The 27,868-nt window shown below is 37.5% G+C and overlaps 1 protein-coding gene across 4 annotated transcripts in view; it reads left to right on the top strand.

The window, feature by feature from the left end:
* WDPCP (WD repeat containing planar cell polarity effector) overlaps nt 1-27,868 on the top strand; it is a 261,553-nt gene that overhangs the window by 168,209 nt on the left and 65,476 nt on the right. For all 4 annotated transcript variants that reach the window (XM_028154524.2, XM_054727870.1, XM_054727868.1 and 1 more), the window contains exons 13-14: nt 3,749-3,812; nt 24,648-24,750. In XM_028154524.2, coding sequence (XP_028010325.2) covers nt 3,749-3,812; nt 24,648-24,750 — 167 coding nt within the window. The remainder of the gene's footprint in view (nt 1-3,748; nt 3,813-24,647; nt 24,751-27,868) is intronic.

Genomic DNA, 27,868 nt, shown 5'->3' with positions numbered 1-27,868 from the left:
TATTGATTTCAGAGAGGAAGGGAGAAGGAGAGAGAGAAACATCAATGATCTCCTTTCTGATATGGAGCCGAACATAGAAGCAATTTGATCATTCCTTTTCAGTGAATGCAACATGGCATTGCTTATCCTGAACTCAGAAAACCCAAGAACCAGAGACCTGATCTGAAGAAGAACCTATAAGCCTCGAGCACACAGTTCATTCTTTTCTAGTAGCATTAGAGCAGCACTATGGTAGAGGGTGCAAGTTTTAAAGCCAGGTGGCCCGGTTCCATGATATTGCTAATCCCTTCTGAGTTACATGATATTGCTAATTAATATTTTCTGACCTTAAAAAATATCAAAACACTTGTGTGTCTGTGTGCCGTGCATATTTATCTACCTGTATATTAACTGAATCCTTTTTTTTTAAAGCAGTTGCTTCTCAGACTTTTTTTCCTGAGGTCATTTTCCTTTTTCCTGAGGCATGCTCCCTAGTAGTCCCATTATTGAAAATCGGTTGAATGTGCACAGTTTTTTGTATTTCTGGAAGGGTCTTTATTTTGCTTTCATTGTTGTAAGAGAATTCCACTGTTACATCATACGGGATTGATGCTTATTTTCTCTCCATAATTTCAAGATCTTTTCCTACTGTCTTCTACCTTCCATTGTTGCCATAAAGAGGTCTAGTGTCAGTCTATTTGAAGTTCCTTTGTAGGTGATCTGTCTTCTCTTTGGCAATTTTTATGAATTTTTATTATTGGAGTTCTGCCATTTCCATTACAAACATATAATTACATATTTCATTCCATTTATCCTGCTTGTGTTTATTGATTAATATAATCTCAGCCATTAATTTAATTCCCTGAGTAGACATGTTAAACCTTTTCATCTCTATCTGGCTCAGCCTCTTTATATTTTTATCTCCTGTCACTGCAACATTGTAATTCCTTATTTATATATCTATTAGTTTGCTAATTCTCTCAACTGTACCAAGTTATTTAACTTCAGTAATTAATATATTCATTTGTAAGAGTTCTATTTTATTCTTTGAAAAACCTACCTGGTAATTTTTATTATATCTTGTTGTGTGTTTATTTTCAGTATAAATATCATATTCTGAGTTATTTTATATTCTAACTTTAATAATTCAATTATCTGAAATCCATGGATATATAAATCTGTTTACTTTCTAATTTTCCATTATGATAGCTTGTTTTCTTGTGTATTTGATGATCTTTGTGAGCTCATATTTGTTTTAATTTATAATAATCCTGGAGGCTTTTATCAAAAGTACATGATAATTTTTAATCTAGACATGAATTTTTAATTTGTTTCTGCCAAAGTTAGGGGCACTAATAACGTAGGAAAATTTTTGCTCCTGCCTTAATCAGAAGACTCAGACTTAGCACCTTTAACTTTGAAACTTGTTCAAAGTCCAGTTTCCTGAGGGTGATGGCCCTCAGTGTAGCTCCGCCTTCCCTTCCCGACCCCCATTTGTTCTCTGCTCAGGGATCCTTACTCTAGTTTCAATCAAGGGATTTTGTTGAAGATTTCCTTGTTGTTTTTTTAGAGTCCTATGATATATTCTAACACATATTTCACAGCAATCTAGTTGGGGTCTTCTTTTGGTACCTCTGGTTAACCATGCTGCCAGATACCAATGCCATTTCTTTCATTTTTATCATAATGTTCATCATTACCTCTCACCTAGAATGAAGAGTACATCCTAACTTGTCCCCCTTAATTTCACTCTCTTGAATTTCAATGAATCATACATGTGGTTGCCAAATTGATGTATCAATGGGCATGTAAGCCATGTTTAATTTTAGCTGCCTGCAAACAAAAGTTTGTAGTTCAGTAGAGAAATGGATCCTCGAGATTTGTGAGTCACTGATGTAATTATCCATGCCCTGGGAGTGGGTAATGTTACTGGGAGACTGGATTGAGTAAATATAAGTAAAAGAGGACCATGGTATGCCAACTCATGGAGTAGGCAGAGAAAAATGAACTAGGAAAGAGGACTAAGAAGATGAAATCTAAGAAATGGGAAAACAAAGCATAGCACCTCCAAATGCAGGAACGAGAGGCTTTCAAGGAGGGGAAGTTTACAGGGTCAGAGGTGGCCCAAGGGCACACACAGTAACAAGTGACCTTTAAGTTTATCATTAGAAGAAGAGGGATGATTACTGTTGCCAGGAAAGTTTCACTGGAATGGGAGTAAATGCAAAATGGCAGTGAATGTATGGGAAAGTAGTAAAACTTGCTCATCCTCTATCCTCTGCCTCATTACATCCCACCCCCACTGGGTTTATAAGGAACCAGGAGCTTCCAGGAACAAAAATAAACACAATTGCCTTCTGATCTTCCATAGTTGAAAGGTATTCAGGTAAATGCTGGAGATACTAGTAAGAAGGGCCAGGAACAGATAACAGTCATCAAACATAACATGGAAACTGAAGTGTTTACAGTTCTGGACCTACCAGCTCATGTGTTATAAGAATAAGCCTTGTTTGCTTGAATTTTAATTACTTCAGCTATTTTGCTAATAAAATGTATGTAATCTGTTAATATTCCATACTTCTTATATGTTTTATTTGAAATCTGATAAAATAGAGAACAGAGAACATGGTAATTTACCTGCTTATTTCTAGAGTCAGAAAAACTGACAGTTTTACCTATGTAAATCTCAGCCTTCATGCAAAATAAAGATCTTCCCTTCCAAAACCCTGTGCAGAGTTGATCCTTAAACAATATGGCTTTGAACCACAGGGGTCCACTTATATGCAGATTTTTTCCCCCAATAAATACAGTGGGTCCTCCATGGGTTTTACATCCTTGGATTTAACAAACTGCTGATTGAAAACAATATTTTCTTCCATGGTTGGGAATCTGCAGATGTGGAGGGCTGACTATATGCATGACACCATTTTATATAACACAGGCGCATCTGCAGATTTTGGTATTGCAGGGTGTCCCGAAACCAGTCCTCTCATGGCTAACAAGGCCCAACTGTAGTTAAGCTTTGGGGAAATCAAAGTTAGAGGTGGATTTTTGTCTCTCTGGGGGTTGGCATCCCTAACCCCCCAGTTGTTCAACAGTCAACTGTATGTGTTCATGACATACCTTTCCCTCAAGATCTTAAACTTTCTATAAAGCTAACTAATTTAAATTGCAGTTTCTTCTCATTTATCTTAGCCTAAAATTAAACTTACTCAAAGAAAATTCTCAAAATTATACTTTAGGGAAAAAGAATGATTGAAAAAAGAGTAGAACATAATTATTTTTTAAAACTAGTTAGAAACCACTTATATTGTCATTTTACAACAGCCTAAGATGTATTTTTTTTAAAAACTCACAAATGACTCTTGTTATAATGCAGTATTTGACTTCTCAACTTTTAACTTAGGAACACAAAGTATAATTAAAGTGTTAATTACTCTTATCCTGCCATAGTCTCCAAGTTCTCATACTTTTACAAGACACAATATAGTAAAAAGTTATGAAAAAAATATTTCCTAAGCTCTCTTTTCCTCTATTCAGCAGCACCCACTCCAGGTTATGCTTGTTCTCGAAAGTGGCACTGAAGGGCCTCCAACAGGCACTGGCCTCCTAAGCACAACATCACTTCACACACCAAAGACCCCAGTGGACAAAGGCTCCGCCGTCTGAAAATATTTTTGCCATCAGAAGAACAAAACCAATAACACATCAATACGTTAAACAAATGGCTCTCTCCTTGCAACTAACGGATAACATTTCTTCCTTACAGGTACCAGAGATTTGAAAAGGCATTTCTGTTAGCTGTTGACATTGGTGCCCGAGACCTGTTTATGGTGAGTCATTCCCAGAGATGATTTTGTGCCTTCAGTTCTAAGGCTGAGTAAGTTGTCAGCTTTTGTGACCATTAAAAAGGATTAGTGTCATTTGTGCCTTAGACACATGGTGGGAAAGCATTATTCCATCTTGGCTTGCAGCCTTGCCTTCATGAAAGTGGTCAATAGCCATCCAGTCTCTTTTGACTTGTTGACATTTTCCCTGCCAGAGCCCAATGGATTTTTTGTGTTTTCTAAGAATTTATAATTCTTGAACTTTTCTCCTCGTGTACCTTGATGTGAGGAGATGACACCTTTCCATCTAATAAGCTTAAATGTCTTTCTAATCCATTCTCTGAAGTACAGCTACAGAAGCTAGGACATAGGGTAAAACATTTCCCATACATCTTGAATGTGCTGTCTGTCCCTTAGATTTTAGTGCAAAGTAACAAATTCTGAATGTTCTCACTTGTATTTTTAAAGTAACCACAGTGTAAAGTAGACCAAAGAGGTTATAAATTCACATACACTTTAGTCCTCCCATTTATTAGCTACAAACAGTAAAATCTACTAGTTTTTTACAAATCCTTGTGCTCTATATTAGGTTCTTATTTTATAAGATCTTTCACCGCAATGTCACAGTGAGATCACATGAACAAAAAAGGTGGGGTTCCTTTCCTGCTTTCTCAGTGTGTTCATTGTCAAAGAAACAATAAAACAAAAGCTTCTTGAAAACAACAAAAACTGGAAGGCTCTTTTACCTGAATCTTCTGCACAATGAAGACATTTTGTAGTTTAAATTAAGCTTTGATGATTTAGATGTTAAATATGAACTCACTAGAGGCCTGATGCACGAAATTCACGCATGGGTAGGGTCCCTAGGCCTGGCTGGCAATCAGGGCCGGTCTGTAGGGTGACCGGCGGGGCAATGGGGGGGGCCCCCCACTGGCACCTGCCTTGGCCAGCCTGGCGCTGCCTGCTCACCAGCCCGTCCGCCACTGCCGGTCACCTCCTTATGCAGGGTGATTGGGGAGCGGGGCGCTGGCATCCACCTTGGCTGGCCTGGGGCCTGCGGGCTGGAGGCAACTCCTGCGTTGAGTGTCTGCCTCCTGCTGGTCAGTGTGTATCATAGCGACTGGTCATTCCACTGTTCAGTCGATTTGCATATTAGATTTTTATTATATATGATGACACTAGGTCACTTGTCTTTGGATTGAGTTTATTATTTAAATTCTAACTTTCTATCAGTCAATTAAATTGTGCTTTCACAGATCATGAAAAAAATTCTAATTACTGCAAAACTATGAACCTTCTGTTATTTGTTATCTGTATTTTGTTATGTCAAATTGAGTAGGCATGTTAGTATATTGAGATAAGGTTTTATTATTTTCACCAAAATCTATGCTTGCTGACATCACAGTATCTGAAATTTAATTACAACAATTTTTAGATTTTTCGAATCGTATTGACTTTTCCTCTTTATCTCCACCTTCTCACCTCTGCTACTACTCACCCCAGTAGGATATATTTTCTTCATGTCTTTATTTTTTTTTATGTCTATAGTCCCAATCTTTTTCTAGCCAAGATAAGAACGGAAGAGATTGAATATTTAAATGTATAATGTCTGGCAAACTTTCTCAACATATTATATTGTTGTGTAATTTCTAGTGCTTTGACAATTAATACATAATCATCAAAGCCATCTTCTAAACCTTTTTTTTTTTTAATCACGCCTTTTTCAGCATTTAGTCTCAGGTTAGCCAGTAACAATATAAAGAAAGTCTTCATGTTGTTTTAAACTCCTAGTCCAAACCTTTCTACAGAAAGGCTAACCCTAACCCATAAGGATTTTTATGTGTAAAAGATAAGAACCTAAAATAAGGGAAGGAGAGAAATAAGTTTACTAGTACTTTCCTTTTTATTTGTAAAAGTGAACAATCATCGTCAGAAAGCTGCATCCTTACTCTTCAAATGTAACTTATTTGTAGCCCAAGGTATATCGTAAGCATTATGAGCCTTAAGTGAGCATTATGGCCTCAACATTCCCAGTTAGGTTCATGAATCTTCTCTACACATTTGAGGCTCCACAATGAAATTGTCTAAAAGCATGTTTTCTAATAGATCACCTATTCCTATTTAAATTATTAGCTAGCCAGAAGTCTATAGGTCTAGCCTACATACTGAGAAATATCACCTCTTTGCATTTAAAAATTTATAAAATAAACAGGATTATCACTAATATAAATTATTTTCTACTCCCAAGATATCTTTTCCTGAAAGACTAAAATTAACACCACATAGAATACAAAAGGGTCACCAAAAATATGTATTAGCTATAATCTGCAAATAGTCTTTTTGCATTAGCATCTATCAGTGGTAGAGAGATAAAAGACACATAGCATGATATCAACAGACCTTGAATATTCAAAAGTCAATATGAACATTCAGGACTTAAGGAAATGGGCCTGAAATGACCCAGCTCTTTCTTCCTTTTTCAGGGTAGCCTATATGATCATCTAAACTAGGTGTCAGCAAACTATGGCCTGCCAGCCAGGTCCACCCCAGGAATGATTTTTCATAGTTTTTAAATCTTCGAGATGTATGAAAATAATAGTATTACACGACACTTAAGAGTATATGATATTCACCAAGTAGGGAGGTGTGCAGGGGGCAACCAATTGATGTTTCTCTCTCTCCCTCTCCCTTCCTCTCTAAAAATCAATAAAAACATTCTTAAAAAATATAAGGTAAGTTTTATTGGAACACAGCCAAACTTACTTGTTTATGTACTGTTTATGACTGCTTTTGCTCTATAATGGCAGAATTGAGTAGTTGCAAGAAACCATATGGCTTGTAAATCCTAAAATATTTACTATCTGGGTCATTACAGAAAATTTTTACAGACTCCTGGTCAAGAAAGTGATAATGTATTACTTCATTCCTCTATTTAAACCCTTCAGTAGCTTCCTATTGCCTTTGGGATGAATTCTAACTCCTTAATATGTCATCTAAGACCTCTCCAGTCTCATCCCTCTGCTCTCCAGCTACATTACCCTTCTTTCAGTTCTGGGAAGTATGTTGTACTCCTTATTATGTCCAGACCATGTTAAGGAGTTTAGGTTTATCCTTACCCCAAATCAGTCAGGCATAATAGGAAACACATGAAATATTGGCTAGAAGTTCCCTTCAAAACTAGTAACTTTGGAGACATTTTTAAAAATGTAAAATAGATAATAATAATAATACAGAACCTACTCATAAGGTTGTTTTGAGTCTCAGTGGGGATAATGTATTGAAAGTTCTTTGTAAAATGGGAAGTACTATACAGATATCATGTGTTATTATTTTACTGTTGAGACAGGACAACTGTCATTATTACATGGTTATGGCATGAAATAATGAAAACCTGAAACAGGGCATGAATTATAGAAATACTAGAGGCCCAGTGCACGAAATTCGTGCACAGAGGGGGGTTGTCCCTCAGCCCAGCCTGTACCCTCTCCAATATGGGACCCCTCAAGGGATGTCCGACTGCCCACTTAGGCCCGATCCCACCGGGCCTAAGCGGGCAGTCGGACATCCCTCTCACAATCCAGGACTGCTGGCTCCCAACTGCTTGCCTGCCTGCCTTCCTGATTGCCCCTAACCGCTTCTGCCTGCCAGACTGATCACCCCCTAACCACTCCGCTGCCAGCCTGTTTGCCCCCAACTTCCCTCCTCTGTCGACCTGGTCACCCCTAACTGCTCTCTCCTGCAGGGTTGATCACCTCCAACTGCCCTCCCTTGCAGGCCTGGTCCCTCTCAACTGCCCTCCCTTGCAGGCCTGGTCCTTCTCAACTGCCCTCCCTTGCAGGCCTGGTTCCTCCCAACTGCCCTCTCCTGCTGGCCATCTTCTGGTGGCCATCTTGTGTCCACATGGGGGCAGGATCTTTACCACATGGGGGCAGCTATATTGTGTGTTGCAGTGATGATCAATCTGTATATTACTCTTTTATTAGATAGGATAGAGGCCTGGTGCACGGGTGGGGGCCAGCTGGTTTTCCCTGAAGGGTGTCCCTGATCAGGGTGGGGTTCCCTTGGGGCGTGGGGTGGCCTGAGCGAGGGGCCTGTGGTGGTTTGCAGGCCGGCCACGCCCCCTGGCAACCCAAGCAGAGGCCCTGGTATCTGGAATTTATTTTCCTTTTACAATTGAAACTTTGTAGCCTGGGGTGGAGCCAAGCCTGGGGCTCCCTCCGAGGCCGGCAGCCATTTCTGTGGCAGTTAATTCACCTTCTACAATTGAAACTTTGTACCCTTAAGCGGGTGAGCCCGGCCAGGGTGTGCAGAAAGCTTTGCTTCCCCTGTTGCCGCCGGCAACCCTGGCCTGCTCTCTCAAGCTCCATTCTGCCGCCATTTGTTTGAATTTGTTTACCTTCTATAATTGAAACTTTGTAGCTTGAGTGGAGGCTTAGGCCTGCAATGGCTATGGAAAGCTTGGCTTCCTCTGTTACCTAGAAAACCTTGCTCTCTGTGGCTGTAGCCATCTTGGATGGGATTAATTTGCATACTCGCCCTGATTGGCTGGTGGGCGTGGCTTGGCTGGTGGGTGTGGCTTATGTAGCAGAGTGATGGTTAATTTGCATATTACCATTTTATTAGAGAGGATGTTTCCTTATACTTATTAGATCTCTTATAAGCAATATAGAGTTGGATATTTTTAATCAACTTTCACAATCTTTGTCTTTTAATTGGATTACTTAATTAAAATATTACATAAACTAGAGGCCTGGTGCACCACATTCGTGCATGGGGGGGGTCAGTCTTATTCTTTATCCTCTCACCTTTGACATTTTGAAGTGATAGGGCCAGTTATTTTGTAGAATGTCCCTCAAGTTGGGTTCGTCTGATACTTCATTAGATTCAGGCTATGCGTAGATAGCAGGGATACCCCAGAAATGACACTGTTTTTCTCATTGATCCTATCAGGTGGCAGGTGACTGTGAGTTGTTACCATATTGGTGATGTTAACTTCAATCACCAAGTTTGGGACTTGTCCTCAAGTTTCTCTATTATAAAGTTACTATTTTCCCCTTTGTAATAAATAACCAGTAGAACAAGCATGTCAAACTCGAGGCTGGTGGGTCACAGGCCTTGTTTATTTAATCTCACCAGCCGTGAGTTTGACATGCTTGCTGTAGAAGATTGTTTGAAGTTATGCGCATATCCTACTCCTTATAGGACACCAATGGATATTGCCTGAATCAAATGACTATAATGATAGCCAGACAGTGATTTTTAAACTCTATGATTCCTTCTGCATTTATTAGTTAACATTTTACTGTAAGGGTTGTTCCTTCTCCCATATTTATTTACTTCTGTCAATATGGATCTATGGATTCTGATTTTACACAATGGGTTATAATCCATTACTTATTTTGATGCTCAGATTGTCCCAGATTTGGTCAGTGGGCACTCCTTCAGTTGGCTTCCATGCCTGTCGTTATTTGAGCACATTCTTACTTCTGGCAGAAGGTGGTGGTCCAGGTTACTCTCTCAGCCCCCAGCCCTGGACTCAGCCATTTTGCTATGGGCCCCTTGTTCTTTTTAGTGGAGAATGATATTAAAACCAGAATTCTGGAAGCTAGGTGTGCTCAGTGTCACCGAGGTGTCACTGCTCATGTCCTTTCAGTGGACAGATGGGAAAATAGCCATTTCATATTATTCTTGCCTTTTAACATTTTATATTTATAGCTCCTTTCTCTCATCATGAAAAGCCTGGCTCCCAACAAAATCAGTGTTTACTCCTTTGCTCAACTCTACAATACACATAAACTTGTTTCAGAATTACTATACTCACACCACTATTAACAATAAATATACTAGCCTATTAAATCAAATTTAAGATGGGTGGGTTTTTTTGGTTTTTGGGGTTTTTTTTGCAGTTCTTTTGGTCCCTTTATCTTCAGACTGAAGGGACTAAAAGTACCATAGCCAAAAGTTACTTGGATTCTTTTTTTTTCCACTTTTTTTTAAAATATAGTTGTTACTCTTTTGGTGTATAGTTAAGTTTATTTGTTTCTGTTTGTTTCCAACTTTGAAGTTTAAAAAAATTCCTTGTTCCTTTAGCTTTTGGCATTCTAATTATGACGTGTCATGGTATGGTCCTCTTTGGGTTCATCTTGTTTGGGATTGTCTATGCTTCCTGGGCCTGGATATCTGTTTCCTTTACCAGGTTGGGGAAGTTTTCAGCCATTATTTCTTTAAATAGGTTTTCTGTCCCTTTCTCTCTCCTTTCTCCCTTTTTCTTCTCTCTTCTCTTTCATGGTGCAAATGTTGATATGCTTGATGTTGTCCCAGAGGACCCTTAGACTATCCTCATTTCCTCATTTTTTTTTTCTGTTCTGATTGGCTGTTAACCACTACCCTGTTTTCCAAATTGCTGATTGGATCCACTGTTTTATCTAATCTGCTGTTGATTCCATCTAATGTAGTCTTCATTTCTGATTGGTTCTTTTTTGTTTTCTATCTTCTTTTTTATATTTCTTATCTCTTTGTTGAAGTTCTCTCTGAGATCATTGAGCATCCTCATACCCATTGTTTTGAACTTTTTACTGGATTGCTTGTCTCTGTTTCATTTAGTTCTTTTTTTTTTCTTTTCTGGTTTTTCATTTATGACATACTAGGGGCCCAGTGTACAAATTCGTGCACCTTGAAAGGAACTGTGGGCTGCAAGGCTGTGGTGGGCACAGGGGCGGGTCTCGGCCCATCCTCTGCACCCCTGCTATGGCCCCCGGTCCCCTGTCTGCCTGCAGCCCACTCCCACACGCTGACAGCACCGGCCCTGCTTGCATTTGCTGACGGCGCGGAGTGATTAGGGCCAGCGCCAGCAACAGGTGCGAGTGGGGCCAGCAGCCGCCACTCGTACCCACTAATGGTGTGGAGCAATTGGGGTTGGTGCCAGCAGCGGGTGCAAGTGGGGCCAGCACCATCAGCGGGTGCAAGCAGCAGCTGCTGCCCCAATCACCCCTCAGGAGCCGTGGGAGGTGGAAAATCCCTCAGGGGCGATCAGGGCCGGCAGCTGCCGCTTGCACCCGCTGATGATGCCGAGCAATCAGGACCAGCGCTGGGCACCAGCAGTGGGTGCGAGCAGTGGCTTCGGTGCTGGCTGCAGGTGCAAGCACTGGGCAGGACCGCGGCACATGGGAACAAAGAATTTTCAGTAACCACCAGAGGCTCGCCCCGATGACTGCAACCAGTGCCCTGCCTTGGTATGGTGCCCCTGCTCACCTGCTCCACCATCCCACCCTGGCCAACACCCGCTGTGTTCCGCGCATGCCCCCTGGTGGTCAGCACACGTCATAGCAATGATTTGTTCGATTGTTCCGCCATATGGTCTATTTGCATATTAGCCTTTTATTACATAGGATTTCTCGGTCTCCTCATTCTTTCTCTGTGTTTGTTTCTATGAATTAGGCAAAACAGCAGTCTCTCCTGTCTTGAAGGAGTGACCTTATGTAGAAACTACCTCTTTGTAGACTGCGTATGCCAAATGTCTTTAGCAGGCTAGCTGGAGCTCGAGTGTGTGTGGGCCACAGGGAGTGGGTGGCAAACCTTACCAGGGCTTGAAGCCGTAGCTGGAGTGGGTCAGGACAAGGGGCAAGCTATACTGGGACCACCTTGACAGGCCAGTTGGAGTTGTAGCTGGAGTGGGCTCAGGCCTTGGGTAGTCCCTGGGGCAAGCCACACTGGGACCTGAAGCTGAAGATAGATCAGGTGCGAGCTATAGGAATTTCCAGAGGTAAGCCTCCGGATGTATCTGAAGCCCGTGTGGTCTTCAGGAAGTCCTAGGGACAAGCCACACCTTGGGGGGGGGGTTGTAACTAAGGAGGGTTCGAGCTGAGGGGAGTCCCAGGGGGCAAGTCCCACATCTGGAAGTGGCAGGGAGATGTTTCTGTGTGGCCTCTCTTTTGTTTGTTGTGCAGAAGCTGTTCAGTCAAACCTCAGTTCTTCAGGGGGAACGGCTCTGTCTGTAGGTGTAAATTAAATGTTTTCGGGAGGAGGTGAGTTCAGGGTCTTCCTATGCCACCATCTTAGAATGGAAGCCTCTTATAATTTTTTTTCTCTTGATTAATGTCTTTTTGATGGGTCTTTTTGTTGTTGTGTAAGGTCATTTGGTCTTATTTCTTTCCTCTTTTTTAATATGTTTATTTATTTTTAAGTATTTTGGGCATACAATATTATATCTTAGTTATAGTAGTTTCAGGTGTACAACATAAGTATTCTACATTTTTATACCTTACAGTGTGGTCACCCCACTAATTCTAGCAATCATCTGTCACCATGCAAACTTATCACAATATTGTTGACTATATTCCCCTTCACCCTTGTCACCCACCTCCCTGTCACCCTTCCCTCTGGCAACCATCCATTTGGTCTCTGTTTCTATAAGTTTGTTTTTGTTTTGCTAATTTTAAAAAATTGAATGTTGGACACTTATTTTACCTTCAGAAAGAGTTTGCCTTTGCTTCTGGCAGATAGTTAGGGCAAGGGTTAAATACCACCATTCTAGGATTGAGTTTATTTGAACCTGAGCTTCAGTCTGAGAGCTGGTTTGTTTCCACTTGATACTTATATCAAGAGGGTAGCCCCTCAGGAATCCTAGTTGAAAGCCCAGCCTCCTCCACAGGCCCTGAAGTATAACTTTGTACCCTCAGCCCAACGACTCTACCTGAAATTTTCTGCAGTTTCTTAACTTCTCAAACACTACTTTCTGCTAAGTTTCTCAGCCTATTGGCCGCCAATTACAAATTGGCAAGTGCTTTGAAAAGCAAAAGCAGCACCAAATGTCAAGCTTATACTCTGGGTTTTGCTTCTGTCTAGGATCTTGGTCCTTTAAATACTCACTGTAGTTCTCTCATGTCTTTAAACAGAATTTTTAAAAGTATTTCATCCAACTGTTCTAGTTGCTCTCAGCAAGAGTATTGGTCTGATACATCCTTATCTGGATAACTAGACTCAGAAGCTCTGCAGTATATTTTTGGAAGGTGAGTGAAGTATTAAACTTGGCCCTGGCTGCTTTCCAATTCTAGATAACTCCCTGCTGTGTGGTACTTATTATGTTTGAACTATTAATTACTAAGAGACTTAAATGTCACAAATTCTACGTTTAAGCATGACATGTCATCAACTTTATACCAAAATGGATCAAATGAAATTATATAAAGTGTGTTTACTAGGGTTTACCACTTGGTTATATTGAAAGTGCTAAAGAGAAAGACCTAATTTTTTCACATTTTAACTAATTTTCAAGAAAATGAATACATTTTCAGGTCCTTAATAATTGTTTTAATCTTGTAAGATTAACAATGCAAATCTTTCCCTTTCATAAGAATAGAAGATATTGGTGTTTATGCCTGCTTAAAATTTACAGTCTGTCTTGCTCAAGGGCATGCCAGGTGCTTTGTAATTACCAGCAAAAAAAAAAAAAAAAAGTCATTTTATATCACAGAATTAAAGGAGTTAATTCTTTTTGTTCACCTGCAAACTGCTAGGCATTGTGCCAGAGGCTTTCTACAAGTTACCTTATTTCATTTCCATAATAATCCTAATAAGTATAATAACTCTATTGAATAATTCTATACCTATGTTATAGTTGATAAAACTGAACAAATTTTCCTCGCCAATTTTTCTCTTGGTTAGGGTCACATTTTCTTACTTACTCTCATGTCTAGTATATCTATTGGAAGCTGGATTTTATGAATTTTGAGTTAAGTGCTGGATTTTGTTGTATTCCATTAAATAGTATAAAGTTGGGAATATTTTTATACTCATCTTTAGCCATAGAAATCCCTTCCAAGGTGATCCTGAGTTTTGTTGGGATGACTCCAGTAGTATGATAGTGTTGTATGACAAGGCATCCCCAACCTGGAATCAACCATATGTATCTACAAATTGTTTTTATTTTAGTAGGAAAGAGTTGATAAGGTTCAGAGAGTGGGTGCTAGGGTGCTTAGTTCACTGAGTTGCTATTGTTTTCCATGGAAAAGAGCTAGAACAAGGATAGTCAGACTTTTTTGTATAGGACCAGATAGTATTTTAGGCTTTGCAAGCCACGCAGTCTTTGTCACAACTATTCAACTCTACCATTGTAGTTTGAAAGCAGACACAGGCAATATATGAATAAATGAATATGGCTGCATTTTAATAACATTTTATTTGCAATAATTCACTGTAGGTTGGGTTTGGTTTATAAGCTATAATTTGCTGACCTTGTTATACAACATTTATAGAAAATGGTTGCTGAATATTTCCACAAATATTTTAAGATTTTTTTGCAATTCCTTTGTTCTTAAAGATATCCCACAAAAGGTAAAATATGTCTATATTTTAAATAGACTTGAAGTAGCTTTTTGCATGAAGTTATGCTACAAATTTGATATACTGAATCCATTAATTTTGTTTTTGATGTTTGAGGAATACTTTTTGTTTTTATTTTATAACTGGTTCTAAATCAGATCTTTAACAATGGTGCATTCCATGAGGTCTAGTTTCAGTCTTGCTTTCTTTACATTTTTCCTCTCCTTCTCCCTTAAGCTGCCACTTTTGGTTTATCCTTCATTTATAGAAAATATATATGCATATATATTAACCTATGCCCCTGTTGTTTTTTAATAAAACCTCTGTTTTAGTGTTTTAGTAGCATACTAAATACATTGTTTGGCTACTTAATGTTTTTAATTCAAAATATCCTGGGGATCACTCCATAGCATTTTTATAGAAAGACTGGAATATCTTTTAAGATTATAATAATAATATAGTTGACTCTTGAAAACTGAGGGTTAGGGACCAACTCTTCATGCAGTAAAAAAAAATCTGCATATAACTTTTGACTCCCCAAAAAACTTAACTACAGTTAACCCTCAGCATTCACAAGGAATTGGCTCCATGATCCTTTGGGGATGCTCAAAACTCTTATATAAAAAAGCACAGAACAATGTATACAGTTGGCCCTATGCATCTGCAGATTCCCAATCCTGGACCAAAAATACCGTTTTCAATCTGTGTTAGGTTGAATCCACGGATGTAAAACCTGTAAATACAGAGGGCTGATTATATTTATTGAAATAAGTGGACCCATGCAGTTCAAATCTGTGTTGTTCAATGGTATATAAAACAGTGGAATAAATATGGAAACAGTGAAATATGAATGATTTTCTATTAAAAATCTAAATGGCTAAAAATTAATTCAAAATAAATGAATTTAAATAGTCTAGTAGCCCCAAAGAGAAAATTTAAACCAGCCCAAAATATAACTCTAGAAAAGAAATCATGTATTTTATTTATGAGTTTTATGAAAACTTTCAAAAACTTAGTCTAACATGAAGGCATGTGCCATACCAAGTAAATTCATTTGGTAACAAAATATAAGTTCTTCCCATATATTTTCACATTTAAAAGGATTATTCATTGTTCTTACTTATATAAGAAAGAGTATGAAACATTATGTAGACATTAAGAACTAATTACTAAAATTTATATCAATATAACTATGATATAAAGTATTTAATATACTTGCTTATCTTGAAATTTATTTTTTCCTCGTATCTACAAAATATGAAAATTCTATAATATTAACACATCAGAAGTATTTTATTCTCAATTCTTAAAATTTCTTATTGATCAAATTTGCCCTATGAAAATAAATGTTATTTTTAAATAAGTATAACAGGAATGGTATCAACATTTATTTTATCTGTACTTGAAATAGAGCATTATGAACTTGAATGTTCTGAAAGCAACATTTTGGGCAAACTTAAACTTATAAAGCTGAAGGTTATGAATTTAAAATTTCAATTAGCAATTGATTTTAACTAAGTAAAATATTACAGCAGGGAAGGCTAGAACATGGTAATCTTAAATATGTATATGGCCATTTCATAATTTACCATTTGCCAAGTTGACATATTAGTGTCATCATTTAGCTGTTGCATATCTTTCTTAGTGCTTCTACACATCCTGTATACTCAGATGTGAAAATTAGAAAGTAACAACATTAATATATTATAGCTGTCATTATCTGTCAATGACTGATTTACAGTATAATTTGAAGATGAAAAACCTATTCAAAATCTTTTTAGCGTTAAATGCTTTTTGTTGTAAATTTGCATATTCATTCTAGTAATACATTCAAAGTCATCTGTGAGGGTAATGAGAACCCAGAAACAGCAAGTTTTTTATAGATCTTAGATGATACAGACAGGTGTGTGTAAATGTAAAACCTGGATCATGACCAGAGATTACCGGTGTTTGTTATCTTTTGTTCAGAGGAAGCCAATGTCACTTAATTGTGCTAATTGATTATACTAATAAATCATTTCAGTAAATGGTAAATTATAGAATTGTCGTTGAGGAATAATGGCAGAAATTAATGGTTCATTCTTATATTTCCCTGAAAACTTGTAATAAAATCATCCAACATAAGTAACCCTAGTTGTGTGGCAGTAAAGGTTGAGATTTATCAATATGATACTTTTGAAATACATTGCCATCTACATTTAGACTTGTTATATGCCATTTTAATCTTACATAGTCTCCAAAAAGAGACCAGCAAAACAAACAAAAAGACTATAAAACTTGTAAAAACAATGTCTCCTTGTGCCTAATGCCTCCCAGACACATGATTCTAAACAATTAAGCATGTTGTAACACTGTCTACTAGTATGTGAGAACCTTGGTGATTGGGCATCAGGGGTAAATCCATGTTTCATAGAGCTTGAGGCTTATACAATTTGAGGAACACTTCTTAAGAAAAAAATTTTACATTTCAAAAAATTTTACATTACAAAATTAGGTATCGGCAAGGACATGTACAAATAGGTGGCAATGAAGTTTAAGCTTCATTAGCTTTGTGGTAAATTAACCTCTGTATCTGGCACATAGTAAACATTCCATAATTGTTTATAGAATATTTTTTATTAATAGCTGTTGGTTAAATTTGAAGTCAGGATGAGTGGTAGGGTATGACTGCCCTGTTGGCCTCTTGCAGTGTCTTTAATATAGTGTGATTTAACAATACCTTAGAGCCTTAAGGCTCAACCAGTTTTATTGAATGTCCTTTATCCTGGATGTGCTGGCCTATTCAGGTAAAATACATGAAAATGGAATATAAAGCCAAGTGGTTATTATTTTCTTGACTTGTTTACAATGTGACCATTCCCAGATGTTTATGAACACATTTAATTGTATATATCAAACATTTAAACTAAATTCCAACACTAAGATTATCTAAAACTTAAATAAATGAAGCCAGAAGATAACTAATTGTGAAGTGATTGGATAGTAGAATATATATTTGTGTATATATACACACACACACACTGAGTGGCCATATTATTATGATCTCTGAATGCATAATAATCTGGCCACTCAGTGTATATCCTATATAATAAAAGGCTAATATGCAAATTATCCCCTCAATCAGGAGTTCGACTAGCAGGCAGGCCAGCCAACCGCCCATGTCCCCTCCCCCTGGCCAGACCCTACCCATGCACAAATTCATGCACCGGCCACTAATACACACACACACACTGAGTGGCCAGATTATTATGCATTCAGAGATCATAATAATCTGGCCACTCAGTGTGTGTGTGTGTGTGTATCTTCACTAATAAAAAAGATGCAAATTGACCGTACCTTCGTGATGCCCACCAGCCAATCAGGAGTATGCAAATTAACCCAACAAAGATGGTGGGTTAATTTGCATATGCAGGCACTGAGCGGCCGGGGGCAGGGCAGGATGCAGGTGTTCCACACTGCCCCAGCCACTCCAGGCAGCATGGGAAGGTGGAAAGGCAGCTCTGGCAGCCAGGGGAAGGAAGGCCCATTCTTGCACAAATCTTCATGCATCGGGCCTCTAGTATATATATAATGTATATCTTGATATATATCTTGCATCAGACCCTAAAGACTTATGAGCTCTGTCAAAACAAGGGGCAAGGAATGACAGAGAGATACACTCTCTATTTAGCTAAGAACACATTCAGATACAGGCATACCTCATTTTATTATACTTTGTTTTATTGTACTTCCAGATACTATGTTTTATACAAACTGAAGGTTTGTGGCAATCTTGCATTGAGCAAGTCTATTGTCACCATTTTCCCAACAGCATTTGCTCACTTCATGTCTCTGTGTCACATTTTGGTAATCCTCTCAATATTTCAAACTTTTTCATCATCATTGTATTTGTTATTGTGATTTGTGATCTTTTTTGTGGGTTTGTTCATTTTATTTAATTTTATTTTCATTACAGTGTGATCTTTTATGTAACTATTGTAATTGTTTTCGGGCACCATGAATCATGCCCTTATATGACAGCAAACTTAATTGATAAATGTGGTGTGTATTCTAACCACTCTACCAACTGGCGATTACCTCGTCTTTCTCCCTCTCCTCAGGCCTCCCTATTTCTTGAAGCACAACAATATTGAAATTAGGCCAGTCAATAACCCTACAATTGCCTCTAAGTGTTCAAGTGAAAGGTAGAGTTGCACATCTTTAACTTTAAATCAAAAGCTAGGAATGATTAAGTTTAGTGAGGAAGGCATATCAAAAGCTGAAATAGGCTGAAAGCTAGGCCTCCTGCATCAAACAGCCATGTTGTGAATGCAAAGGAAAAGTTCTTGAAGGAAATTAAAGTGCTACTCCAGTGAACACAGGGATGATAAGAAAGTGAAACAGCCTCATTATTGATACAGAGAAAGTTTTAGTAGTCTCGATAAAAGATCAAATCAGTCACAACATTCCCTTAAGCCACAGCCTAACTCAGAGCAATGCCCTAAATTTCTTCAATTCTATGAAGGCTGAGAGAGGTGAGGAAGCTGCAGAAGACAAGTTTTAAACTAGCAAAGGTTGATGCATGAAGGACAGAAACCATCTCCATAACATAAAAATACAAGGTAAAGCAGTAAGTGCTGATGTAGAAGCTGCAGCAGATTATCCAGCAAAATCTTAAGAGAATTAATGGTGGAGGCTACAGTAAACCACAGATACTCAATGTAGACAAACAGCCTTATAGTGGAATAAGATGCCATCTAGGACTCTAATTGCTAGACAGCAGAACTCAGAGTCTGGCTTCAAAGGACAGGCTGACTCACTTATTAGGGACTAATGCAGCTGGTAACTTTAAGTTGAGGCCAGTGCTTATTACCATTCCAGAAATCATAGGGCCCTTAAGAATTATGCTGAACCTATTCTGCCTATGCTCTATAAATGGGACAACAACACCTAGGTGACAGCACATGTATTTACAGCATGGCTTACTGAATACTTTAAGCCCACTGTTGAGACCTACTGCTCATTGACAATTCATCTGGTCACCCAAGAGCTCTGATGGAGATATACAAGATTATTGCTGTTTTCAAAGCTGCTAACACATCTATTCTGCAGCCCATGGACCAAGGAGTAAATTTGATTTTCAAACCTTATTATTTAAAAAATACATTTTATAAGATTATAGATGCTGACTCCTCTGATGTATTTGGGCAAAGTAACTTGAAAACCTGTGGAAATGATTCACCATTTTAGATGCCATTAAGAACATTCATGATTCAGCTATCAAATATCAGCCTTGTCCTAGACAGTTTTCTCAGTGGTTAGAGCATTGGCCCATGGACTGAAGTGTTGCAGGTTCAATTCCAGTCAAGGGCATGTACCTTGTTTGCAGGCTGGATCCCCGCCCTGGTGTGAATGGGAGGCAACCAATTGATGTGTCTCTCTCACGTCAATGTTTCTCTCTGTCTCTCCCCCTCCCTTCCACTCTCCCTAAAAAGCAATGGAAAAAATATCATTGGGTGAGGATTAACAACAACAAAAAAATACCAACCTTAACAGAAGTTTGGAAGTTTATTTCAACCTTCACAGATGACTTTGAGGGGTATAAGACTTCAGTGCAGATATGATAGAAATAGCAAGGGAAATAAAATTGGAAGTGGAGTCTTGAAGAAATGGCCGAATTGTTGCAATCTCATGCTAAAACTTGAATGGCTGAGGAGTTACTTCTGATGGATGAGCAGAGAAAGTGGCTTATTGAGATGGAATCTACTCCTGAAGATGCTGTGAAGAATGACAAAAAAGGGTTTAGAACAGTATTTAAACTTGGTTGGTAAAGTAGCATCAGGGCTTGAGAGGATTGACTCCAGTTTTGAAAAAAGTTTTACTGTGGGTAAAATGCTGTCAAACAGCATCCCATGTTACGAGAAATCCCTCAAGAAAGGAAGTCAATGGATGCTGCAAACTTCATTGTCCTGTTTCAGAAATTGCCACAGCCACTTCAGCCTTCAGTAACTACCACCCTGATCAGTCAGTACCCATCAACATCAAGACCCTCCCTCCACCAGCAAAAAGATTACAACTCATGAAGACTCAGATGATGGTTAGCATTTCTTAGCAACAAAGTATTTTTTAAGGTGTGTACATTTTAGACATAATGCTGTTGTACACTTACTGGAACATAACTTTTATATGCACTGAGAAACCCAATTCTGTGTGACTGGCTTTATTGCAATATTTACTTCATTGTGGTGGTCTGGAACCAGACCCTCAATATCTCTGAGGTATGCCTGTTTATGAATAGTTAGGAGGCCTACAAGTATCACCAAGTAAATAGACTGAACTATAGTGTGTTCCAAATGGAAAGATTAAGAAATGAAAACCTTCATGGAATAGATATAATAACTTCAGAAGTGTTAAGGTTGACCTTCTTCAAATTAATGATCCAATTCCTTATAACAATTAAAAAATAAAGAGGAGTAATCATAGAATTGGGAAAGAATGCCAGAGTGAGAGAAAAGTTCCAGAAGTAATTTGTGGACCACAGGTCTTAGAACCAACACTTACATCACTGCTAAACACAAAAAGTATTAGCATGAGTAACTCACAAAGAAAAACCGTTTTTATATGGGTATATTTCTTTTTCTTTGGTTTATATGTCTGCATACCAGTGTTATATAGTCTTAATGTTAACCAGAATAAATCTTAGTCTTGACTTTGTTTTTATTTTTTTTATTAAGGTATTATATGTGTACATATCTTACCATTGCCCCCCCCCCCGCACCCCACTCCCATTGACTTTGTTTTTAAATATGAATTTTAAGATCTACTTGTAAGTCCCATAACTACCTTGAAGGGATTTTGATTTGCATTCCACTGATTTTTATAGAGTAATTGGGGTCAGAATTGATATCTTCATTATGTATAATCTTCCCAGCCATAAACAGATATGTCTGTGTTTTAATCAGGTGTTTATTTATGTCACTCAGCAATGGTTGATAATTTCTTCTCAAATGTATTACATATCTTTTGCTTATTTTCAGCTAAGAATCACATAGAAATATTGCCAATGAGAAAAATTTTAAAAAGCCGCCTAACTTATTTTATAAGCAGGGTATATCCTTGATAACAGCTAAGGGATTGTTAGCAGTGAAACTCAAGTCATAGACTTAATTATGAAATAGATGCTAAAGTCTTAAATGCAATACTAGCAAATTGAATACAGTGGCATATTTTACGTTATTATTTTAAAATATTAATTTCTTCATTGAATATAGGGACCTATTATGAAAGTATCATGATACTCTGGATTGGTGTATATTTACATTGCTTCCAATTTTTCATTGTTATATAAGTTATGCTCTCATCACCAATCTTGGACATACAGTGTCACATCATTTCCTTAGGAAGATTTCCCAAAAGTATATGTAGGCAAATTTTAAATTCTGATATGTTGTTAAAATGTGGAATCAGCAGTCTTTTTCTGTAAAGGGCCAGATAGCAAATATTGCAGGCTATGGCACAAGAGGAAAAATTGAAGTTTATTATATAGTATATGTATATATAACAAGAAATAAATTTCTATAAATCTTTACTGATAAAATTAAAATATAATAATTGAGTATAATTTTTGTAAGACAGGTCTATGAATGTGAATAATGGAATTTGGTGGGGATAACATTTCAATTAAGGTTGTAAGTCTGTGTTCTTTATTATCAAAGTCTATTGCAAATGTTCATCTATTAATGCTGATCTGTGATGAGATTTCACATATTTTACCTTTACAAATTTCTTTCCTCAAAGATAGGTATTGCTATATATTGATATCAATCTATGAGAGGTCATTTTTGGAATTCTATTAGCTAAAAGACTAGCCTGCCTTTTAGCATATCATTACATTGCAAATTAATCACTTCCAATTAAAGTTCTTCAATTACACTGTTAAATAGACTTTGGAATATGGAAATTTCTTTGCACTTGCATCAAGGTTGAGAAACACTGCTGTGGATTAAAATTGGAAAATATATTGCTGGGAATTTGTGTAGAAATGGATATCTCACTTTTTTTAAAAACTTTTGACAGTGCAGGAAATGTATAATAGCCTGACATTACTTTTAAGTCAAACAATGTTAGTTCTCATTGGAACAACTTTATCACAGTATTAAGTTTCACATATAAGTAGTTTTGCCTTATAGTTTTAGGTTGAAACATTTTCAAGTCTGCAGCATAAGCTAATTCGAAAGCCATTCAGAATTAAATAAGAGCACAGTTCTTCAACCATTTAAAAATGTAAACATCATTCTTAAGGACTGTATAAAAGGCAGACTGTATTTAGCCCTTAGGCCATAGTTTATCAACCCCTACTACATACTAGGTGTACCAGTTAATAATGTGGATTTTTTTCAATAGATGGAGTTACACATATGTTGATATATATGTGATTTGATATGTATGCTATTTTGTTGTATTGAGAGCAAGCTTCAAAGCTTCATATGTCAAATTTGCTGAAGGTGTTAACATCATAGATATTTTTACGCTTAAAAATGTCGAATTTCGTGCCAAAAAGCATTTGCGGGAAGTTTAATTCATTACTTTATTTTGAAGAAAAAGTTATCGTATACTTCAGGAGGCTTATGGTGAACATGCTCCATCTCAAGATACTTGTGAACGCTGGCTTAAATGATCTAAAAGTGATGAGTTCGATGTGAAAGACAAAGAACGTCCAGATCAACCGAAAAAGTTTGAAGACCAACAATTACAAGCATTATTGGATGAAGATGCATGTCAGACTCAAAAACAACTTGCAGAAAGATTAAACATTGCTCAGCAAACAATGTCCGATCATTTACAAGCAATGGGAAAGATTTTAAGGGAAGGAAAATGGGTGCCACATCAACTGAACGAAAGACAAATGGAAAACCGAAAAGTCATCAGTAAAATGTTGCTTCAGTGGCACAAAAGAAAGTCTTTTTTGCATCGAACTGTGACTGGCGATGAAAAGTGGATTTATTTTGAGAATCCCAAACGCACAAAATCATGGGTTGATCCAGGTCAACCATCAACATCGACTGCAAGGCCAAATCGCTGTGGAAAGAAGACAATGCTCTGCGTTTGGTGGGATCAGGAAGGTGTGGTGTATTATGAGCTTCTAAAACCAGGTGAAATGGTTAATACTGATCACTACCAACAACAAATAATCAATTTGAACCATACTTTGATCGTGAAACGACCATAATGTGCCAGAAGACACGGCAAAGTAATTTTGCTTCATGATGACACACCATCACACACTTCAAAACCAGTTAAAGACATGTTAAAAGATCTTGCCTGGGAAGTATTAACCCACCCGCTGTATTCACCAGACCTTGCTCCTTCAGATTACCACTTGTTCCGATCGATGGCCCACGCACTTTCTGAGCAGCACTTCAAAACATATGAAGAAGTGGAAAATTGGGTCTCTGAATGGTTTGCCTCAAAACAAGAAAAGTTCTATTGGGAAGGTATCCACAAATTACCTGAAAGTTGGGGGAAATGTGTAGCTAGCGATGGACATTACTTTGAATAAAGCACTTTTGATGTTTCTCTTGAAATTATCGTGTTTTCTTTGATTACAAAATCCGCCATTATTAACCGGTACACCTAGTAAATTCTTACATTCCCAGTAAATGTAAGTGCCTATCTCCCCACAAACTTTGCAAACAGTAAATATTAACTTTAAAGTTTAATTTGAAATTACATTTTTTCTATTTTTATTTATTAATATACAGTGAAATATTTTTTCATGATTATAGGTTATTTATATTCCATTGTAAACTGACTACTCATTCTTTTTCCCTTTTTCTTGCAGTAAAATTATTATTCCAATAATCATTCTGTGAACCAAAAATGTTCTAAGTCCATCCAGTATCCCTCTCATATTGAAAGACCTGCCATTGCCTAGTATAACTTTTATTTATCCTTCAAGACTCAGATCAAGGATCAGTTCCTTCTCTTTCGCTTCATAGCACTTTAATTCATTAACTGTTGCTTACAGTGGCCTCCCCACTGAGCTCAGAGCTTTTTGAAATTGGGTATTGTAATTGAGCTGTGTACTCAAAAACCGCTGGCAGTTTAGGAGGCAATGATTTGTTGACTGAATGAATTCAAATAGTAGTATTAATAATCTTAACAAAGTAATATGTGTTAGACACATAAATATCAGAGACAAATTTGGTATTAGTATTCCAAACAGCTGAATTTTGAAGAAGCTGAGGTTTTTCTTCATTAAAATCTCCTCACAGGGAAAACAGTAATTAAGATTTTTATTCCCTGAGAAAACTGAGTATGTCAAACATTTGATTTAAAGACTTAAAATGATTTGTATAAGTAATTGCCATTAGTTATAGCTATAATCTCCATTTCAAGATAATTAAAATACAAAAAAAAAGAATATTTATACGCCATGTCTGCTTTGTAATCTGAACAATAAATTCTTCCTTTAAAAATCTCCTTTGTAACTTAACAAACATTCATTTTGGACTAATCTTTTATTTTGCTTTCTTTCCAAAGGACATCCATTACCTTGCACTAGATAAGGGTGAATTGGCACTAGCTGAAGTGGCAAGAAAAAGAGCTCAAGACATTGATGCAGAATCAATAACCTCTGGAGTAGGTAAGAATTCATGCTGGGGTTTTTTTTAAGTGCTTTTTATTTTAATCAATACTTATTCAGTATCATTTCTGTTTATGTTTGTAGGTCATGGTTGGTTAATTTGAATTACTTTCTTTGTAAAGATAGTGTCTTTAAAAAAACAAAAGAATTAAGCCTGGCTAAGTAGTACAATATAAATATGTAAGTTGGAATTGTGTTAATATGAAAATTGATGATCAGTGATTAATCACCACTTAGCAAAAAATAAAAAGGACTTTGTTCTCTTCATAGGATTTTGAGAGAAAAAGAGTTTGTCATCAGCTATTCCTGGCCCAACACAGGAATTTATATAATCCTTTATTTATTCACATAGACATGTCATATCTCAAAAGAATTCTCCCCTGTATCAAAGTACTTCATATGGGATTTTACATTTGATGGGTGATATGTTTTTGTTTAGAAATTCCTAGAGTCATTTTACAATGTAGTCTTCCAAAGAGAACAAATAAAAAGCCTAACTTGAATCTAAAGGACCATTCAAAACTTCATAATATAGAAAAATGATACTTTTTAAAAACTATTATAATATCAACATGACCTTCCTTTTCCTAAACTCCGTTTATCTAATGGGACTGAATCTGGAAGTCCTGATCTCTAGACATCCCAATTCGTATTCTTCTTGTATGTCCTATTCCTAGATTAGGCAAAGCACCCTCAGAACTGTAACAGATTTCGTTTCTTTGTGGAACTTCTGCAAAGTTCCTCTCCATTGATAGGTCATTTTGTGCCTTGTTTTTTGGAATGCTGTTGCAGAAAAAGGGAGAACTTTTCAGCTTCTGTCTAATATCACCACCAGCTATCCCAGCCTTCCAGGTGGTGCTGAAGGGCTCAAAGCCATTACCACCAGGGTAGCTATAAACTTTAATACCAAAGCTGACAATTGCTTACCAGAAGATGATTCCAGTCTGCCCTAACCCTGAAAGGGTTCCAGATTGATGCATAAACCACTTTCAAAATCTCTGTTCCTAATCAATAAGAAATAGTATTAATATAATATTACATACTTTTAATACAATATTATATAAGAAGAACTTTAATTGACCTATTACTATATCTCATTACTTCCTAACTATATTGATGTGCCTCCAAATAATAATAGCTAATATTTTTACATGTTTACTATGGGCCAGACACTGATATAAAATACAGATATTAACTAACTTAATCCTTACATTTCTGTGAGGTAGGTATATTTGTTATGCGAAGTCACTTTTAACTAAATAATGAAACCATACCACATTAATAGGAATTATGATGTTATGTGATGGGGTTACAAATATCCTCCATCCATATCCCTCTAGCCATTTGGGAAAATACAGGAGAAAGGTTAATTCATAGCAAATTTTATGGGAATTTTCCTTAGTTATGCCTTTTCCACCAGGGTATCAGATATAATGGGGGCCATCTCTGCATTTAGTAGTAAAGCTATTTAAATTTACTAGGGGTAAAAAGGAATAAGAAGAGATTGCCATGAGATACCAGAAAAATGAAGCAGCCCCACTGTGCACCAAAATGTACCTTGTGCATTCTTTAATCAGGTTGCTGTGGCCAGCTGATAATTCCTAGCCAGAGAGCTTGGTGTGCCCTTTTTGAGTTCTGCTTCATTTCTAGCCAATTACTTTTTCTTCACTGAAACCTTGTTACTCCCCAATTTTCAGTGTTTTTAGAACTTACTCCTTGACCTTGATTACTATTCCTTAACAAAGACAGCATTCCATAACAACAGTAACTATCAAAAGGTGAACATCTTAGGTGAATGGTCTACTCTAGTTTTGTTCCAGAAAACTGGAGTGTCTCCCAGTGGAATTAGGAAAGAGTATCTGGTTTCATTATAGTCTCTTCCATACAGCCCAGATCATGCTGGGGAAGGCTAATTTTCTCTCAGATTACCTGAATTTAATTAAACTTTGGTCTCTCAAACTTTTCCAAAAGTAGAAAGTAATTAAGCTTTGGCTTTCAAAAGCATTTTCTGCTGTAAACAAGAGGAAAAGTTATGTAAGATATCGAAAGAATATTTAATTGTATATATGTACATCTTCTATCAAAGGATACTGCAGTTGTTTCCATATCTTGGCCCAATATATGGTAACAGAAAATGATTTGACTTTGGATGGTGGGCACACAATGCAATGTGCAGATCATGTATGACTGGAAACCTACACTGAGTGGCCAGATTATTATGATCTCTGAATGCATAATAATCTGGCCACTCAGTATATATTCTATATAATAAAAGGCTAATATGCAAATTGTCCCCTCGACCAGGAGTTCGACTAGCAGGCAGGCTGGCCAACCACCCACGTCCCCTCCCCCTGGTCAGGCTGGCTGGATCCCACCCATGCATGAATTCATGCACCGGGCCTCTAAAACATACACACACACACATATATATACACTGAGTGGCCAGATTATTATGCGTTCAGAGATCATAATAATCTGGCCACTTAGTGTATATAACCTTATTAACTAATGTCACCCCAATAAATTTAGTTTTTAAAAATAAGAAATATATGCCAGAATAAGTAGAACAGATGTGTCATTAACACTGACCATATCAAAAATGATGATGATTTGAAAGAGTATTATGAAGCATACCAATATTAAACCATGATAAAATGGTCGTAGTCAGTTCACAGCTTTAGGAATGACATCAGGAACACTATGCAGAGGTCCGAAGATGGTTGAGAATGGCTCAGCACAGGGATCCTGGCACTCCTCAGGCGACTCTGAGTCCACCTGAGTCCTACGTAAGTGGCTGCAACTGAAATTTTGTTCATTGGTCCTCTAAGAGGGTGCCTGTGTCTCCAGCAGACTCTGTCTCTCCCTGGCAGACAGAAACCCACTGCTTTTCACAGCCGGATGTTATGTGAGTGCCTCTTCCCATCTCTGGGCTAGGGGTTTGGGATCCACACTTCTCAGGGGAACCTCCCACAGGTAAGATATCCATCCGGAACCTCAGCCGCTGCCCATGGGAGCAGGCCCAGCCTTTGTTGAGTCTCTGCCCTTACCAGTCTTGATATGGCTTCTTCTATAAATCTTTGGTTATAAGACTCCTCGTCAGCTAGTCTTCAGTTGGTTA

The sequence above is a fragment of the Eptesicus fuscus genome, chromosome 16, assembly GCF_027574615.1.
Source record: "Eptesicus fuscus isolate TK198812 chromosome 16, DD_ASM_mEF_20220401, whole genome shotgun sequence".
In the NCBI taxonomy this organism is placed as follows: Eukaryota; Metazoa; Chordata; class Mammalia; order Chiroptera; family Vespertilionidae; genus Eptesicus; species Eptesicus fuscus.
The sequence above is the reverse complement of the archived record's forward strand: the minus strand, read 5'-3'. Positions and strand labels throughout refer to the sequence as shown.